The 17,158-nt window shown below is 38.3% G+C and overlaps 1 protein-coding gene across 10 annotated transcripts in view; it reads right to left on the reverse strand.

Annotated features, from left to right (window-relative positions):
- GRM7 (glutamate metabotropic receptor 7) overlaps positions 1 to 17,158 on the reverse strand; it is a 342,940-nt gene that overhangs the window by 78,582 nt on the left and 247,200 nt on the right. For 7 of the 10 annotated variants that reach the window (XM_062585576.1, XM_062585583.1, XM_062585585.1 and 4 more), the window contains one exon: positions 10,173 to 11,108. In XM_062585576.1, the coding sequence (XP_062441560.1) occupies positions 10,173 to 11,108 (936 nt within the window). Of the gene's footprint in view, positions 1 to 6,715; positions 6,767 to 8,240; positions 8,320 to 10,172; positions 11,109 to 17,158 lie in introns of those variants that run through there. The other 3 variants (XM_062585579.1, XM_062585582.1, XM_062585580.1) reach the window with 2 other exon arrangements.

The following is a 17,158-nucleotide window of genomic DNA, read 5'->3' on the forward strand; positions in this document are numbered from 1 at the left end:
GAACTGTTGCCTCAGGCATAGCCTGCAAAGCCACAAAGTAAAATAGTTTCAGATTTTAAAAATACAACAATCACAAGAAATAATTCTATTTATCTTCAATCAAGTATCTCCTCCTGAATCTTAGAACTGAACAAGCTTCACTCAATCCATCTCCTGCTAATGAGAATTATACTCATGCTCCAAGGGAGCAAACACAGTATCGTGTCACCAAAACAAGCAGCGAACACTCAGTCAGTCACTAAACCTCACCCATGGAGGACAGAGAGCAGGACAGTGCTGGTAGCAAATCTTTTATCCTTTTTTGGCATCAACCAGTCTAACAACTTTTTCTACCTGGGCTTTTTTTTGACTTCCCCTCTGCAAGCCTAAAGACATTCCTACTAATTTCAAACAGAAGTACCAACTAATCACCGTCTTTCCTCATAAGCCAAGTATCAGGGTATGGTATATCCTATTTTACAGGATTTCTGATTTTTAGCATGTCTGGGTAAATGCTTATACACATAAAGCTACGAATGCAGTGAAATGTGCATTCACTAACTGCAGTACACTTAGTAACCTGGCTTTTCTCAAACTCTCTTAGCTGTACTAAGAGAACATGCCATCTTTAGAACATGCCATCAAAGAAAAGAGCAACTACTAGTTCGTGGGTTTCGAGACATTTTCCATTCTCTTTCATCATCCCAAAATGAGAACTGGCAGAGTCATGCTCAGTGACCCTGTGTGGTGTTACTGCTTCTAGTTCTGCCAGACACACGAATAAGCCAATATTTTGGCAGGCACATTAAGATCCTGAGCCTGCTCTCAACTTGGTGATCTACACAGATTATGCACTACACACTGCTAATTTATTGTTCTCAGACTGTCTGCTCAGGCTGAGTATAGGTAGCCAATATTCAGCAAAGTATTTTTGTTCTAAAGAACTGTATTAAAGCAAGTACCTACCGTTGCTTCAGTGCAAGGTAAGGTTTCTTTCACCCCATTCACCCCTATGTTTAACAGAGGAGTTCTGGTGCAGAGGAAGTTCAAGGCATGCTTTTACATTTGCTGCAGATGAAAACAACATTCTTTTTAACAGAGCAGTACTCTGTATCTGCAGAAATCCTAAGTGACTGAGTTGATAACGCTATAATTTTGCTTCCCTTCTGCCTTTTTATGTGATTTATAGTAATTTAATAACCAGAGAGAGAAATGTGGGCAGATATTGCTGATGAGGCCATCTAAACTGCAGCCAGAGAGGAACTGCAGCACTGAGGTATTTAATAAACACTTTGAAGTAATCTAGTCAGTAATATTATATTTTTCATGACTCTGCTGTAGGAGTTCTTAAAAGCAGCTGCTAAAGGCCATAAGTCAGCTTTATTCAGTAAGTGGTGGGTCTACGAGTATCTGTTTGTTTAGTAAAGAAACCTCCCACCAAAAGGGGAGAGAAACAAGTGTATGGGAAAATATCGATGACTCCAGAACTCAAAATTCCTGTTGTGCTTACTGCTTCAATGATATATATGTAAATCCTGATTTTTTTTGAGGGTTAAATTATTGGTATCATCATGTGCCATTTTTGTTTTTTCACTCATAACATAATCCCTTTCCTGAAGAAAGAAAAATGCATGCCACAAGTAATAAAATAAATATTATTGGTATCCTTTACCAAAAAGCTGCACATTTAAGATTTTTGAGCGTTTCCTCCTTGAACTCTACAGTTACTTAAAGGTATTCACAAGTTTTTTTCATGTACTTTTAAAGTAGTGATCTTATTCCTAAGAAAAATATAGGACACCACGATCATTGTTGTCATAAAGAAGGCTATCACCAAAAAAAAAAAAAAAAATCCACTGATTTGTTCTTCATTCGTACATTTCAAAGAACACTTAATTTTCTTAATTAAGATGAAACACTAGGCTCTCATTTCAAATAACCCAATACTACAAAAGTGGAATTTATAGTATATTCTTTTCTTAGAGGGCCTCCAGGCTGAAGGCCTTAACTGAAATTAAGTAAAGATGCTCTTCCGTACAGGCTTGTCTCAGAAGCATTCTACAGGTCAGACCATTAAATTTCATGATTTCTTCAGAGATACAATCTTGAGGCTGAATAAATTTACAAACTTCAGTATCTGAACACACAGATCCCTAACAGGTACTGAAAACATAATGTAGCAATAGATGAACTGGGTAATGATGAGAGAAATGAGTATTTTTGGTAAAAAATTTTTATGCAGCTACTATTATAACCAGTCTTCATTTGTGTTTTGAAATGCAAGGGAATATAAAGAGTAAATCATTACCATTATTTAAAGCTATTCGTTTCAAAGGGTTATAAATTACATTTTTTTGTAATGTAAATGTAAGCTACAATTCACAATTTTCCTTCTATGTGCTCCAAATTACGGTATATTCACAGTCATGTTATATATGAGCTTCAAAGCCTGATTTTTTCCACCATCCTACAATGAAACTCTAACAAATGTTGCATTAAAATCCTCCTAACTCCAAAATCCACATATGTATAGTTGCTATAGCAACTGTCATTTCAAGTGTTCCTGGGGGAGAAAATAAATGTGTGTCCTACCTGGTTAATCAGTATTTGTATTACAGAGAACTGAAGGATAACTTAGTTTCACCAAAAAACAGAATATGTACTTAAGGACTATCACATTAATGTGGCATTATTTCATCTGAGTAAGAATCCACTTTCTGTGTGCCTTCAAATTATAGTATTTATGTAACATTCAACACAGTAAGTAAAAATATTGCTGCCAAATATATCTGACTTACCTTGCTTATTGATTTGAATAAAAAGGGCATTTAAAAATATAATAGAGAAATAGGTAGGGAGATGGAAAAGTAGATGGGATTAAGGACTTCAGATTTCACAGAGGCTGTATTGTATTGAAAAAATATGACAGAGTTTCATTCAATTTGGAAGGAAAAGCAAGCTGAGGGAAAATGAAGAACGTATGGTCAACGTGTCTGCAGCAGAAAGACCACACTATACTGGTGGAGAAACCATCACCGCTCATTTAGAGTCACAATTACAATTCTACTTTAAGAAATATTTAAAATACTTCAGGAAAAAATCCCATTTGGATAACGTATTCAGCAGTATGTTGACAATTGTTACGGGGTTGTAGACATATGCAGAAATGTATTAATTTAGTCTTACCAATTACTAAATAGAAGGAATCATAGCTAGTGGGCAATAAAATCTCCATGAAACATAAAAATATAATGAAGACATATCCCTGGGTAGTATTTCAATAATATAATTTGAGAAAATAAGATCTTAGGGGAATATTTAACATGGCCAACTACATATCTACATAGTTAAAGAGTGCAGATACAGACTTCAAACCTGGGGAGACAATGATTCCTCTTAATCTAACAGGTACAGATCCAGCAGGTTTCCAAATTGCATCCCTTCTTCAAAATATTAAGAGCACAGTCACAGGAAGCCATGTATCTGTACATACTAAAAGTTATGCAAGCCTTCTGAATAAAGTGCCAAATGTCCTTGTGTAGTGATGAAAGGCAGCACTGTATTTCCAGGAACCTATGTGCCCAAGTGGATTCTGGCATGTCTACTACATTAAGCAGGTTTCCTGGTTAGGGGATCTAATTTTTTCAGTATTACATTCTAGAGATTCAGGGAATTTAATTTAAGCAACAGTATATATACATGATAATACTAAATAACCATAGGAGAAGAAAATTTGTGATTTCACAAAGCCTGGATAATCAAAGATGAACATTGTAAAAAGAAAGGATGAAGATAGTGACAGGAAAAAAAAAAAAAAAAAAAAACAAATGAGACTATTAAAAACAAACAAGCAAGCAATTTCTCCTGCACCATTATCCTGCTCTGAATACCAACAATGTACTGAAATTCAGCATTTGTGTAGTCTCTCACTGTACCCTTCCTGTCCAAATTAAAAAAATCTCCAAAATCATATCCAAAAACTTACTTTAAATATGAGATACGCTATTTACCTCAGCTATCTTCTTAGGAGGTTTTCCTGCAAACAAGGAAAAGGAAATGCATGAAGCATTCACCTGAAGACTGCGGCTTATTTAGGCTTTGCCACTACACTGTGAAGAGACTCCTATGACTGTGATCTTTGAGGAAGCACCAAGGAGGAGCTCTGTTTGCTCTGAAGGTCTCCAGTGAAATAAACCTCCATCTTTTACAACTGCTAGTCATGGTACAAAAGTTGGCACAGAGATCTTACTCCAAAAAAAAAAAAAAAAAAAAAAAAAAGAGAGAGAGAGAGAGAGAAAGAGAAGAAAAATCAAAATTAATTCCTTTAACCTGAATCTGTCCTGGACTAGGCCCAAGGGTATCCCTCATCACACCAATCACACCAGAACTCAGTGCTAACAGAGCTCGCTGCTCAGCCAGCCCCTCACCACAACATCACTTCTCCACAGCGTAACCGCATGCAAAGGACACACTGCTTTTTGCTCATGGACTGGGAGAGTTTGTGTCAGTCTGAATGAAGAAAATTTTCTGTTACTATTGATTCTGAATGCATTGACTACAGATATTAGGCATAGGTTTGGAAGGTATATTTCTGTTTGCCAGTCTTGGCTACCTTTTAATATTCACTTAATCAGAAATACAACAATAATATACTAAAAACAAAAAAATGGACAAAAAAAGTATTGGAAAGTGTTGTTTTTCCTGACAATAAACTGATGATTTTTTAGATGCAGAAAAGGCAAAATAATGTTTTAAGATCTCTCTACCTATCACACTGATTTAACTACAGATGCTTTTCCTCCTTCTTTGCTTCATTTTTCTTTGCTTTTAATATATATAAACAAATAAAGATGTTGCCTCAGATAATTCTCAGAGGTGTAAGTTTTAAAAATATTTACATTAAGAGACAGTAATAATAAAAAAGCAAACTGTTAGTGTCACTTACAAATTGGTAAGCATTTCCAAGTTGTGTTAGAATGTACCACAAGTTCTGTGACGCTCTTTCTCTGCACAACATCTGCAAGAGGAATGTAATCAAAACAAAGAGAACTGAAAAGGTGCGACTTTGTGAAACTATGTAGATCTAAGATACATCTTCTGAAACAGTGTTCGAACGTGACTGCACTGCAAGAGAACCCAACTTCACTCTGAAGTCTGAGGGACTATGCTGTGTCCTACGCGGGGACACGGCCCAGCTGGGAGCAGAGCCACGCGCCGCCTCGCACAGCCGGGCCCCTGTCGGCCCCTGGCACTGCTAAGCCTCACAACGCCACGTGCTGCACACGCTTACCCATCGCTACTGGACACATAGAAGAAGACTGATTTAAAACCAGAAAGAGACAACCAAAGTACAAATTGATTAATAAATAAACAGCAAATTGCCAGGGGACAGTTATGATCCAGAGCAGAGCACTCTGCACAGGCAGAGTGAAAACCAGAAGCTTCCAGAGGAATATGTTCTTACACAGGCATCTCGCATTCATTCCTATACTTTTACTTTTGTACGCTAATATTTTGACTCAATTTGGCTTATTGATTTCGTTGTGCTTCACCTGACCTTACAGAGCAATCTATGCTCTTTTCAAGTGCCATTTTGTATTGACTCCAGCACGAAACTATGACTCCTGTAATTGGCTTAACAGTTCTTTGAGGCCACTTTATTTCTGGTAAGATACCCACACATCCACTGAGAATTTAAAATAGTTTTGTTGTCAAAAACAATTACACCAGATGAGTAAAGCCAGCATTTCATCTATACAGTCCCTCTGCAAAGGTACAGGTTAACAGGCTGAGCAAGATCAAAGCACCTTGCCGGCTGCAGGCAGGGAGCGAATGCTGCCAGCTCTCCCCCCGGCCACCACGGGCACCGCTGCTGTGGGCAGTCTGCATCAGTAAAGCTAATCAGAGTTCACTGCTAAGCGACCCGCTGCGCTCAGTAGGAACTAGCTGACTCCATATTCAATGGCTTTCTACCAAATGCTTCTTCAAGGAAGAATCCTTCTGAGTAAAGACGTGCTCCGATTCCAGTGCCAAGTACTGTGTCACAGTTGCTGAGCAAAAGGTACCACATGTTTTAGCATATATGCTAATAGCTACAGAAAAATACCTCAGAAGCCCCTAGACAACAACACAGTTTCACAGGTCTGACCAAACGGATACGTGAATGCTGCATCCAAGCCGAAGAAACTCAAGGAACGGTGAATCCTCCCTTGTGCAGGTGTTCACCCCCCACCGGACACACCCCGCTACTTTAGCAGGCAAAGCCTGTGCAGCGCAGCTGACTCCGCACTTCTTGAGAGCGTAACCAGCAGAGAAGAAACTGTCCGACTAAACGCAAGCCCTGAAAAGGACAGGGATAAACTCTTTTCACAGGCCACCTTGCATACCTTCTGAGTGTTCTTAGTGCTAACCTATACTACAAGCTCTTTGATATCTGACCTACCTCAAAACCCACACCACCTCCCTCCAGACTGCTGCAAACACTACTGCTTAATTTATTTTCCTTTGATGAATTACCTGCAACATACTTTTATTCTGTTTTTTTTCCAAGTTATTTTCTACACTGAACAAGAGAAGTACTGTCAATACGTTTCCTACCAAATGACATTATGTGTGTATTTATTGCTAAGATAAAACAAGTCCATACAATGAAAATCATAACATTATATATAGCACCATTTCTCAGTTTAAAAGATTGTCTTGCATGAAATTTTCAGCAGATGCAACTTTCATTCCAGTTAAGACTTAGGTGGCTAAGCTTCCATACAACCTTTTCCACAGAAAATATCTGTCAGGAAACCACAAGCAATCACAAAAAAAGTACAATTCAAAAAAAAAAAAAAAAAAGGGGGGGGGGGGAGAGAAAACAAAATAAAGAATTAAAACTACTGCAGATTGATCTCTGTAGACAAGAAGGTTTTTCTGGAGTGGGAAGAAAACCCCAACAAATCCATAGGTAGAGAGGTAGGGCATTCAAATTTGACACGTTACTGCTTGAACATTACAGCCTGTATCAGGCAATGACTATACGATATAGGAGCAAGATAGACCATCTGCTGGGGAATACATAGCTACATTCACCTATTTTGCATGTATGCATGTGGCACAAGTATGATCGTGCTGAGCTGCTTGTTGGATAGAATAAAGGACCCTATGTATAATGAATCACAGGGAAACTTTAGCCATACTCGAGGAGTACCTGCACAACCGTGCCTTCATGAACAGCGAAGGGTGTTCTCCCATCGGCCGACACGGAAGGCTTGCTTTAAGCACAGAATCTGAAAGACTATTTGCTTTTTCTAGTACCATCTTCTGTGCTGTCTCAGACTAAGTAAGTAACCACCTCTTTTGATGTAGTACATGAATTTGCACATGAATTTCACGCTTTCAGAGAAGCACTAGTTAATTAATTTAGCTCTATGACTACACGGAAATCCAAAACTCTGACTACTAAGTGATTTTCAATTCTGGCTGCAGCCTTTGAGATAATTTGGAGCTTTCTATTATCTGGTTAGATCTTTGCAGGCAACAGTTTAAATCTCCACTTGATTGTTGCCACCTGCAGACCCACAGCATTCCCAGGCAAACACCACAAACACTACATTGCTGCATCAGAACGAAGTCACAAATGGACCCTACTGTGTTCAAAGCTGCTTACGCTTGTTCTTATCTCTCCCTCAACTGGGAGAGCTGAAGGATTTGAAATATTGGTGAGACTCGACAAGACTTTGTGAGACTTTTCCAGTTTAAATGATTTCCCTTTAGGGATGTAGTGACTGCCTGAAGAGCAGATGTGAGACAGTATTTGAGGAACCACATATACCTCCACAACCTCTCTGATACATTACCTCTACTGGGGTATCACTTCATGCACCACTAAACTGAGGCTGCAACAAATTGTGCATCTCTGTATGACAAACCTCTTGAATTATGAAGAATAAAATTCTCACAGTCGAAGTATGGACCTATCTGAACAATGTTTATCTTACTGAGATGCTATTTCAATAATTCATGACTTCAACATGTACAAATTTGGAAGTGATATCCCTTCTATCATGATATAATTCTACCCATATTAGTAAGCTTGCCCTAGTCTTATGTTAAAGATAAGTGTTAAACGAAGATACAGGGAGTAAAGGAGCAAGAAGCCAAAGCTCCTTCCTATACAAGGAAGTTTGGGTATAGTAAGTGAGGATAACTGACAGTACACTACTTAATCCATGCAAAATCTCTGTGAAAACATTTGAAGTGAAGTAAATTACCTTGCTTTTCTGTCTAGATTGTGCACAAGTACATATTTCTGTTGCTTCGTTTTGGCTGGCTGCATGCCTTCAGAATTGCCTAGTCAACACAAAAGGCCTAGTCAACACATGGATTAAGGAGGAGCTCTGACTCGCTAAGTCTAGGTCCTAGAGTACAGTAAACGTGTTCATTTAGAGAGCTGGTAAAAGGCATTTAAAGTGCTAAATCTATACCCTACTTTGGATCATTACTGCTCAGTGTACACGTAGCTTGTTTCCATGCTCTTTTAAGAAGACAGGGTCATGGCTGGGGAGGGCACAATGCTCTGAGAACAACTTAGTACAGCCTAATATTTCCATTTCTCCATGTATTTGCCAAACCACTTTGAAATCACAGCTATCAGATTGGTATCCCCAAGCATCAGCTGGAGCTACTTTGGCAGCAACAGGGAAATGCAGAAAGGGCCTAAGACACAGGAGGCAACCAAAAGCATAATGTTCAGTTAATCAGAATTTGACTTTGCCGTATACGTTGTAATATCTGATTGATTTTTCATTTCTTGAATACTGCTTATTCAAAATGCACAGCACAACTGAATGTCCCCCTTTTTAAGGGCAAATCTGAAAAGTTTTTCACTTGCTTTGGATAATGCTTTGGAAAATGAAACATACTTTCAGTTGTTTTTTGCCTTCCTTCTCCAGGGCTATCATCTGCATTACTAAGCATAATGGCAAGAAGGGAATAACTTTCTCCTTTTTACTTCGTGCAAGGAAAAAGCAAGGATGCTAATGTTTGTGTCTAAATCATTAACAGCATCAACTCCAAAATACTGGGTCGGGATCCCAGGTAACTGGAACAGTTCTACTAGCTTCAGCAGAGCTAATTTGATTTATCCTGTACTTTTAAATTAACAAAAAGTCCTTTAAAACTGATTTCTATTGGCAGTAAAGCCCAAAGTTGACCACTTTTTGCATCTCTTCACATGCATGTCTTTGCTTTGTTTGTAGGGGCATATTTTCCTAAGCTATCTAGTTCCTTTCCTAAGATGCTCACTGTGTCCATGGATGGAACTGCAAGTTAAGTGCATGTGAGCTTTGTAAGAAAAAGATAAAGATAAAACTGCAAAGACATGTTGAGCCACCTCCAAAGCCTTTTAAAGCTAATGGCAATCTTTTAATTGAGTTTGAGATCACTTTGGAATAATTCATTTTTATAATAATCTGAATAATGGATTAAATCCCAATGTTTGGATGCTTTTTCTTAAGTAGTATATTTGTAACATTTTGGACTGGCTTTTAGTAAAGGAACTCCACTGGCTTAAATGCAAGTGACTTGTGAAGACAGGCAATTCAGCATTTCACTCCCGGTCTCTGGCTATATCCATGCCATGAGCTAGGGTAAATCCACCTGAGCTAGTTAATCTGCACAACTAGTGCAGATAACAGTGTCGATCTAGCCTCAGCATCTGGAGCTCATGACAGACTATTTACCCTGCGGTGCAAATATGCCCCGAGGCTGCTATTTGTGAAGCGGAGCACTCATCAGACAACTACTCACTGCCCCCAGAGCTGAACTCCAGAAGTGCAGACATCTACAAGAGTACTTTTTGACACATTCGTAGCTTGTATCTTGTGATCAAAATGATTTAGCTAAGAGCTGTCTCTTTGGGTGATATGACAGCTAGTTCCCATTTTGACTACTGAAAAGATACTACTGAAATGGATGCAACAATAAAACTAATGGCTCATCTGAGTGCTATTGTTCATTTGTCAGTTTATCAAATGGCTAGCCCACCAGCTAACTGGAAAAAGAAAGTAGTCCTATATATTGCACATCTCAGTAATGAGTTTAACTGGGTAGCTCATTCTTAAAACTGTTTAAACTTTAATGCATAATTTATGACTTCAATGAATCATGATATATCAGAAGCACATTTGCTCATTTTCACCTACCTTTTCAGCTGACTGAGCAGTGCCAAAAAATATTGGAATGAAGGCAAGCCACACTATACAGGTAGTGTACATTGTGAATCCAATGGGTTTAGCTTCATTAAAATTCTCTGGGACACCCCGAGTCTTGATGGCATACACAGTACACGTAACCATTAGAAGAATGCTATACCCCAAGGAACAAATGATTTGTAGATCCGTAATGTCACATTTGAGAACTCCTCTGGCTTGATCAGGGTTCATAGTTTTCTGCTCATCATAATCTATGATGATGTTGGGTGGGTCAACAGCAAACCAAATAAAGACACCCAGAAGCTGAACAGATATTAAACTCGACGTGATTGCCAGCTGTGATGTTGGGCTTATAAGCCTAGGTGCTGTCACTGATTTTTTGCCCTGTTCAAATATGCGGTAGATGCGGTTTGTTTTAGTTAACAGGGCTGCATAGCTGATGCACATTCCCAAGCCCAAGAAGATACGCCGGAAGGAGCACACTGCAACATTTGGTTTGGCAATCATCAGGAAAGTAATTATGTAACAAAGAAATATTCCTGTTAATAGGACATAGCTGAGTTCCCTTCCGGACGCCCGGACAATGGGAGTGTCATTATATCGAATGAACGTTGCCATTACAAAAATGGTGGCAATAATTCCAAGCATAGCCAAAAAGACTGGTATCACTGCCCACGGAGAATGCCATTCCAACTTGACAATGGGTATTGAACGGCAGCCAGTCCGGTTCTCATTGGGTCGCTCGTTATATGAGCAGAGCAAACAAGTCACCTCATCAGCTTGGTACTGGTACCCATCGCAGAGCTCACAGTGCCAACAGCAAGGCATCCCTTTGACCATCTTCTTCCTCTCTCCAGGTTTGCATGGCAGACTGCAGACTGAGGACGGGATTTCACGCACTCCTTTACCCCACTGCATTTCCTCAATCTACAAGAAATTTGAAACAGAAAGAGGCTGGTTATTTAGTGTCTGAAAGTGGGAGGAGGCTGAACCTATGAGAGAAATAAAGTGAACAGAAAGCTTTACATATGGTATGTTGTGCATTTCCAAGAACTGCAGATGCCAGTGTCTTCCTGTGGAATTATACATGCACGGCAGTATTTACTGCTGTAATTTTCACTTTTATTAGTTGTGAATTCTGGTAATACATAACAACACAACATTAGAACAAATACTTGTAAACACACCTCCTTGCTTCATGAAAATTATTAAGAACACTGTAATGGCTTGAGAGAAGGCAGGAGTTACATTCACAATGCTACTTTCCATGCATCCAGAGCCTGGGGCTTCTAACTGAAACCAGATCAACAGAGTTCTCACTTCCTGGAAATGCTATTGACCAAGTTAATATTTTAAAGGAGGTAGAAACGTGTCTTATACGGGGCACGGAATCAGTGAGAAAATGGCAAGATTTCCAATATTATGAACTACATAGAAAATATTTATCAATGACAAATATAATAATTAGATAACATTACATTTCAAAGTTATATTTTATTCTGCTTTTGAAATACGTCACGTGCTTCTGGGAATGCAAATCAAAGTGATTACTTTAACTAAATGGAGTGTCTCACTTGTTCTGTAGTTTTAAGAATCCTAAACTCTCAAGCATATGCACCAAGTCTCCCTAAATGCTGCAGAAAATTAGACTCTCAAATAATTTCAAAGTATTCTGAATTAAAGCTGCTTTCTGCCTATACACAAGGTTTTCAAGAACAAGGGAGATTTAATAACTGGAGACCCCCTCAGAGAGTCTAAACTAGAACTACTCAGAAGGCTCTAACGTTCCCAGTATCAATTTACTGCACCAAATTTCAATTCAGCTGCACAGCAAAATTTCAGAGTACTTCCACTGCTTCCTCTGTGCATGTGTGTGTGTGTGCGCGCGTGTGCACCTTTTCCAAACATAAAGCCTGATATACTGAGATATATGTGAATAGGTATTATTAAGAATAACATTTCAGATAGATAGTATTTTTAGGTTACTTAAATGCTTGCAAGCTCCACTATTTTCCTCACATAACTAAGAAATTCTAAGATGAGCTTCTTGAATCAGCTGTCTGTGATTATTAATATACACAGGAAGACTGGGATTTGCTAGTCTTAAATTGAAGAATTAGGTTGCACTTTCCTAATTTAATTCAAAATGCTATAAAAGAAACCCAAAGCCACACACTGTTCCAAATACTATACTATCAAGAGATCGTGCTGCACGTTACAAAAATAATCCCTTAATAACAGTATTCTGAAGGTCTGTGACTGCGTGAGAAACTTCATTAACCTTCAATATTCACAGCTTATACAGAAAAAGAAAAAAGTTCCATGAACTCTTCTTTCATACTCTGCTGAGCTGAAGGTACGTAACCTATAGAAGCCAAAGGAATACTGATGATAAATGAGAATACAAATACTTACATAATTGTAATGATAAATACTGATTAGGTCTTACTCAACGAGCATGCACAAGGAGCCAGGAAATCCATTTCTAAGCCTGACTGTCACTGCTCCAACTGATAAACAGTGGCAAGTCCTTTCCAAACTTAGTTGAATTCCTACGTTGTGTGTGATTTGCAAGAAATCTCGAGTTAACCATCATGTGTGCATGTAACTTATTTGCTAAAGAGGTATGACAAACTAGTTTAGCAAGAAACAACCAAAAAGATGGTGAGTGAATTGGAATATTGAATAGCTTTCTAACTGAAACAAGCACAGATTTAGGTTCCCATTAAAAAAGGATGTGAAAGTTTCACAAAATTCTTTAAGAAACCTACTCAGTGACAGTTTACCTCTTCTTTTAGTCTTATTTGTTGATTTGTATTATGCTGCTTTAAAAAAAAGTAGATTGAGACATGATTTAACTCACCGGGGTGGTACAACAAGAAAGTGTCAGACACATTAGTGCAGTCTGGAGACTCTCATTTATATTGTAACTATTTTATATAATGTATTTGATGTAATTTTTACAGTATGTGTTGATATGAAATAAAAAAAAGCATGCTAACTATGCGTATTTTGACCCACTCTGCATTAATGAAAGGATTCTCACCAATCTGCATAATAACATCTCAAAGAATCACAGAATCATTAATGTGCTATCATATTTCCCCACCACCACCATTGTAACTATAAAAGGGAGAATTTCCATATTCTCAGAAGTATTCCACGCCTCATAGCTGGGACAGCCTAAAGGTATCTTATTCTGTACAGATACTGTGTATAAAGAGATAAATAGAAGATCAGGCAAAATTACGGAAAGTCCTTTTTCTGCTCTACTAGGAATACACCCTGATAACTCTGTATCATTTGCCTCATAAAGATTTGCTACTATTCCATTGCTTCTGGCTAGAAAATTAATAATGAAAAACCGCCTGTCAGATAAGCCACCTGGCACAGCAGCCTGGCGCAGTGAGACTGGAATCACATTCAAACTAGAGACACTTCCCCCACAAAGAAAATAATGTTTTTGAGACTTTTTTGTCTTTAAATAAATTATTGTTTCCTAACTCCTTTAAGAAACGCACAGAAAAGCAATAAAATCTTTGTCTGTGGCTTTCGCTGCCTTAGGATCTAGTAATTGTGACTAACATATTTCTGTTCCCATTTTTCCTTCCCTTCTCCTCCTGTGTTTTACTGCAGTTTCCTTCAAATCACTTAACCTTTAAAGACTTGAATCTGAAAAAGACTTCTGTTGTGGCAAGTAATTGTTATATTCACCCATTTCTTGCATTTATTTAAATCTAGATCTGCTTGTATTTAATGATTTTCTCCAGTACTTTTAGTCACTGCAAATCAGAAACTGCTTATTTAAAGTTTTTCCTGAGTTCAGAGTTTCAGGATCAGGACCATGAAATCCTGATAAAATAGAAAGGATAACTTTTTTCCACAGTTTCTGTAAGAGGATCATAAATAAAAACAAAATAGTAGAGCATTTAATCCACCAGAAACTAATTCTAGCAAGTCAAGCAATTTTTAGGGTTCAGATAAAAGGCAATATTTTTCAAATAGTTCATTTGGAAATAAATACTTTTGGACTTTGCCTCTGCTGTTACTTAAAAAAAAAAAAAAAAAAAAAAAAAAAAAAGGTGAGCTGAAATGCTAATTTAGTAATAATTTAATGCAATTGGTAAAGACAAGTCAAAATAATCCATCACATTGACAAGCCTTATGATTTACAAATATGTGACTTCAGAAATTCTTCTTCCCTGCATCTGTTCCTGCTCTGTTTACATGTTAGAGCAAGAGCTTGTAAGTCTTCTGCCCCTGTTTCAGCTAATGGTGTTGTAATTTCCAAAAGAAATACAAGAAACAGGAAAGAAATTTTCATGTCCAAGAATGCAATTCACTGAGTATTGGAAAGCATCGGACCCATGTTTTATCCAGTAAGTGCCTTTCATTTCACCGTCACAAAGAAATGTCTTTATCTCTGTAATGTGCCAGCCTTTCGGGGCCTGGGCTGGTTCCCTTCCAGCAGGCAGCTGGCGATGCAGTGGAGCGGGGTGGGGGCACAACCTGCAAGACTGGCTCGGGCCTTTCCTTCTTAACGGGACACAGTCACGCTGGTGCCAGGTTTGGTGTGCTCCCGCTACCTGCTCAAGCAGTCATCGATGGCCAACTAACAGTATGAAAAGCTGAGCAACATTCGGAGATATAAAATGCGGAGTACCAGTCTGCCATGAGAAATGTAAGCTTTAGGCACATTATCCATCGTACTTCTAAAGGAGACAATTGGCAGAAGTAAAACTGGTTTTCTGGATGATGATTTACAATACAGTTGTTTTAATATGTAACCAGCCACACCCACTAGGATTCAGTAATGAAACTGTATTAAAAATATAGATGAGAGATGACACAATTAAATGGAGAAAGAACAGATCCAGTATTTGGTAGATTTGATACATTTGACAGATCCAGGAAGACCTCTGTGAAACTCTCTGAGATCCATCCAGAAGGAGTTTTTATATATTATTATAGAACTGTAAGTAAATATAATAAACAGATTGTATAATCAAAAAGTAACTGAAAATACTGATTTTCTAGTTTAGAAAGCAGCAAATAAGTAATTTTATAAAATGTGATAAAGTAATCTTGCAATTAATATTGATGGGTTTTCTTATGTACAACCTTTCATTTCAATTATATATAGAAACAGCACACAAATGATTAGGAGTGTTTTTAAAAAAAAAAACAAATACCAAATACGGATGTAATTAGACACACTTTATTTACAGCTATACAACAATTTTGCATCTTGAACTAAGCACTTGACCACATTTGTATTATTGGCCACAGTGAACTCCTATGTCACTCCTCAGCTATTATAGCTCATCCACTAAATAAACTGAGCTGATAAATGGAAAAAAAGTTGTGCAAGTCAGGATATTCATAATAACTCATTAAAAAAACCCAAACAAACAGACTTCAAAGCTGGGCTCGCTTTGAGCGAAGGGGTTGGAGTAGCGTCCTCCAGAGGTCCTGTCCAACCATGGTCACTCTGTGATCCCATGATACTTGGAGCCACTCAGTCAATTTTGCCTTGCTACCAGAGCACACAGGAAAAAGGAGGGAAAAAACATGAAATGGATAGAAAATAACAGGATATTAAATTGAGAAAATACACAACTCCACTCAGAGAAAGCTTGCTCCCCCATAATACTCTGTCTGAGGCACTAAATACTGGCAGATAAGTCTCTGATGCATCTTCGACACTTGAATTACTTCAACGTAACAAAGGGCTGAGCCTGGAACAAGTATGCGTAGGGGGATGAGTTTATTCTGAAAAAGCTGAGGCTGAACTCATCACCTGACTACTCCTGCCCTTATGATCTAGAGGTGTTTCTTTGATAATTTTATCCACTTTAGCTCAGCTATTTATGGTAGATTTTCTTAAGCACACAGAAATAATACTCTCTTTGTGCCTGGCCTCCCGGTGTGCTGGAATGGTTTGGGGGTAATGAAGAGCTTGGTTCAGACAATCCCTCCCCTGGAGCAGAAACAGCTTTGGAGCAGGCAGGGAGACCCACTTTTTACGGGCAATGAAAACACTCCTCTCTTTTCAGGGAAAAAAAGAGAAAAATGGAAAAGAAACACCTATGAACTCTCTACCTAGGGTAGTTCTTTTTCCTTGACTCATGAATATTTGAATTTTAGTTTGCACTAAAATTTTGTGTCTTTGGATCAGACTGCATCATATTTTGTATAAACCATTGGAGAAGATACAAACTGGAAAAAACAATCCTTTCCTATTCAGTCATATAGGTATTTAGAGCCATAAATCCAAATATGTACATCTGTATGGCTGATTTTAGCCAAAAACCTCCTCTATACTTACATGAGAAAACTTCATGACATTACAACTGTAAATATGAATAACAATTTCTCACCAGAATTTCAATTTTACTTATTCCTCCAGCACAGTCCTTCACTGTAATGGCAGAGTGAGGAACGTCAATTCAAACTGTACCAAGCTAAATACGCCAGTGATGCATTTCAGAGAGCAACAACACATTAATTAGCCTAACTCCAGGGGGAAGCTTCCTAGGAGCACTGAATGTCCCAGCACTGGGGCTCACTCTCTACGGGAACTGTTGCAGTGAGGTGGTTTTCACAATTTGCTTCCATTTAAAACTTCATATTGTCCTCAACTCCAGACACCCTGCATACAGGTTTCTATGTTAAATTTTCTCTCTCTTGTTTTAATCTGTAGGCAAAGTTAGGCATGAATGCTACCAATACCACAGTCATAAAGGAGAAAACAGTTACAAAAATGCATATATTAAAATATTTTGCTCTCTGTAAATTCTCAAAAGTACAGGCACAGCCAGCATGCTTCTGCTTCAGAGCTGTGGGAACCCTTTTGAGCAGTCAGGTTAGCTGTTGACTTCCCACTTAGAGCCATTTCATGACGAGCTGCCAGCTCTTCTGCTTTCAGTGCATGCCCTTTGCTGTTTGTATCCAGGGAGAGGGCGATCAGCACACTT

This window comes from Rhea pennata, chromosome 12 (genome assembly GCF_028389875.1).
Source record: "Rhea pennata isolate bPtePen1 chromosome 12, bPtePen1.pri, whole genome shotgun sequence".
Classification (NCBI taxonomy): Eukaryota; Metazoa; Chordata; class Aves; order Rheiformes; family Rheidae; genus Rhea; species Rhea pennata.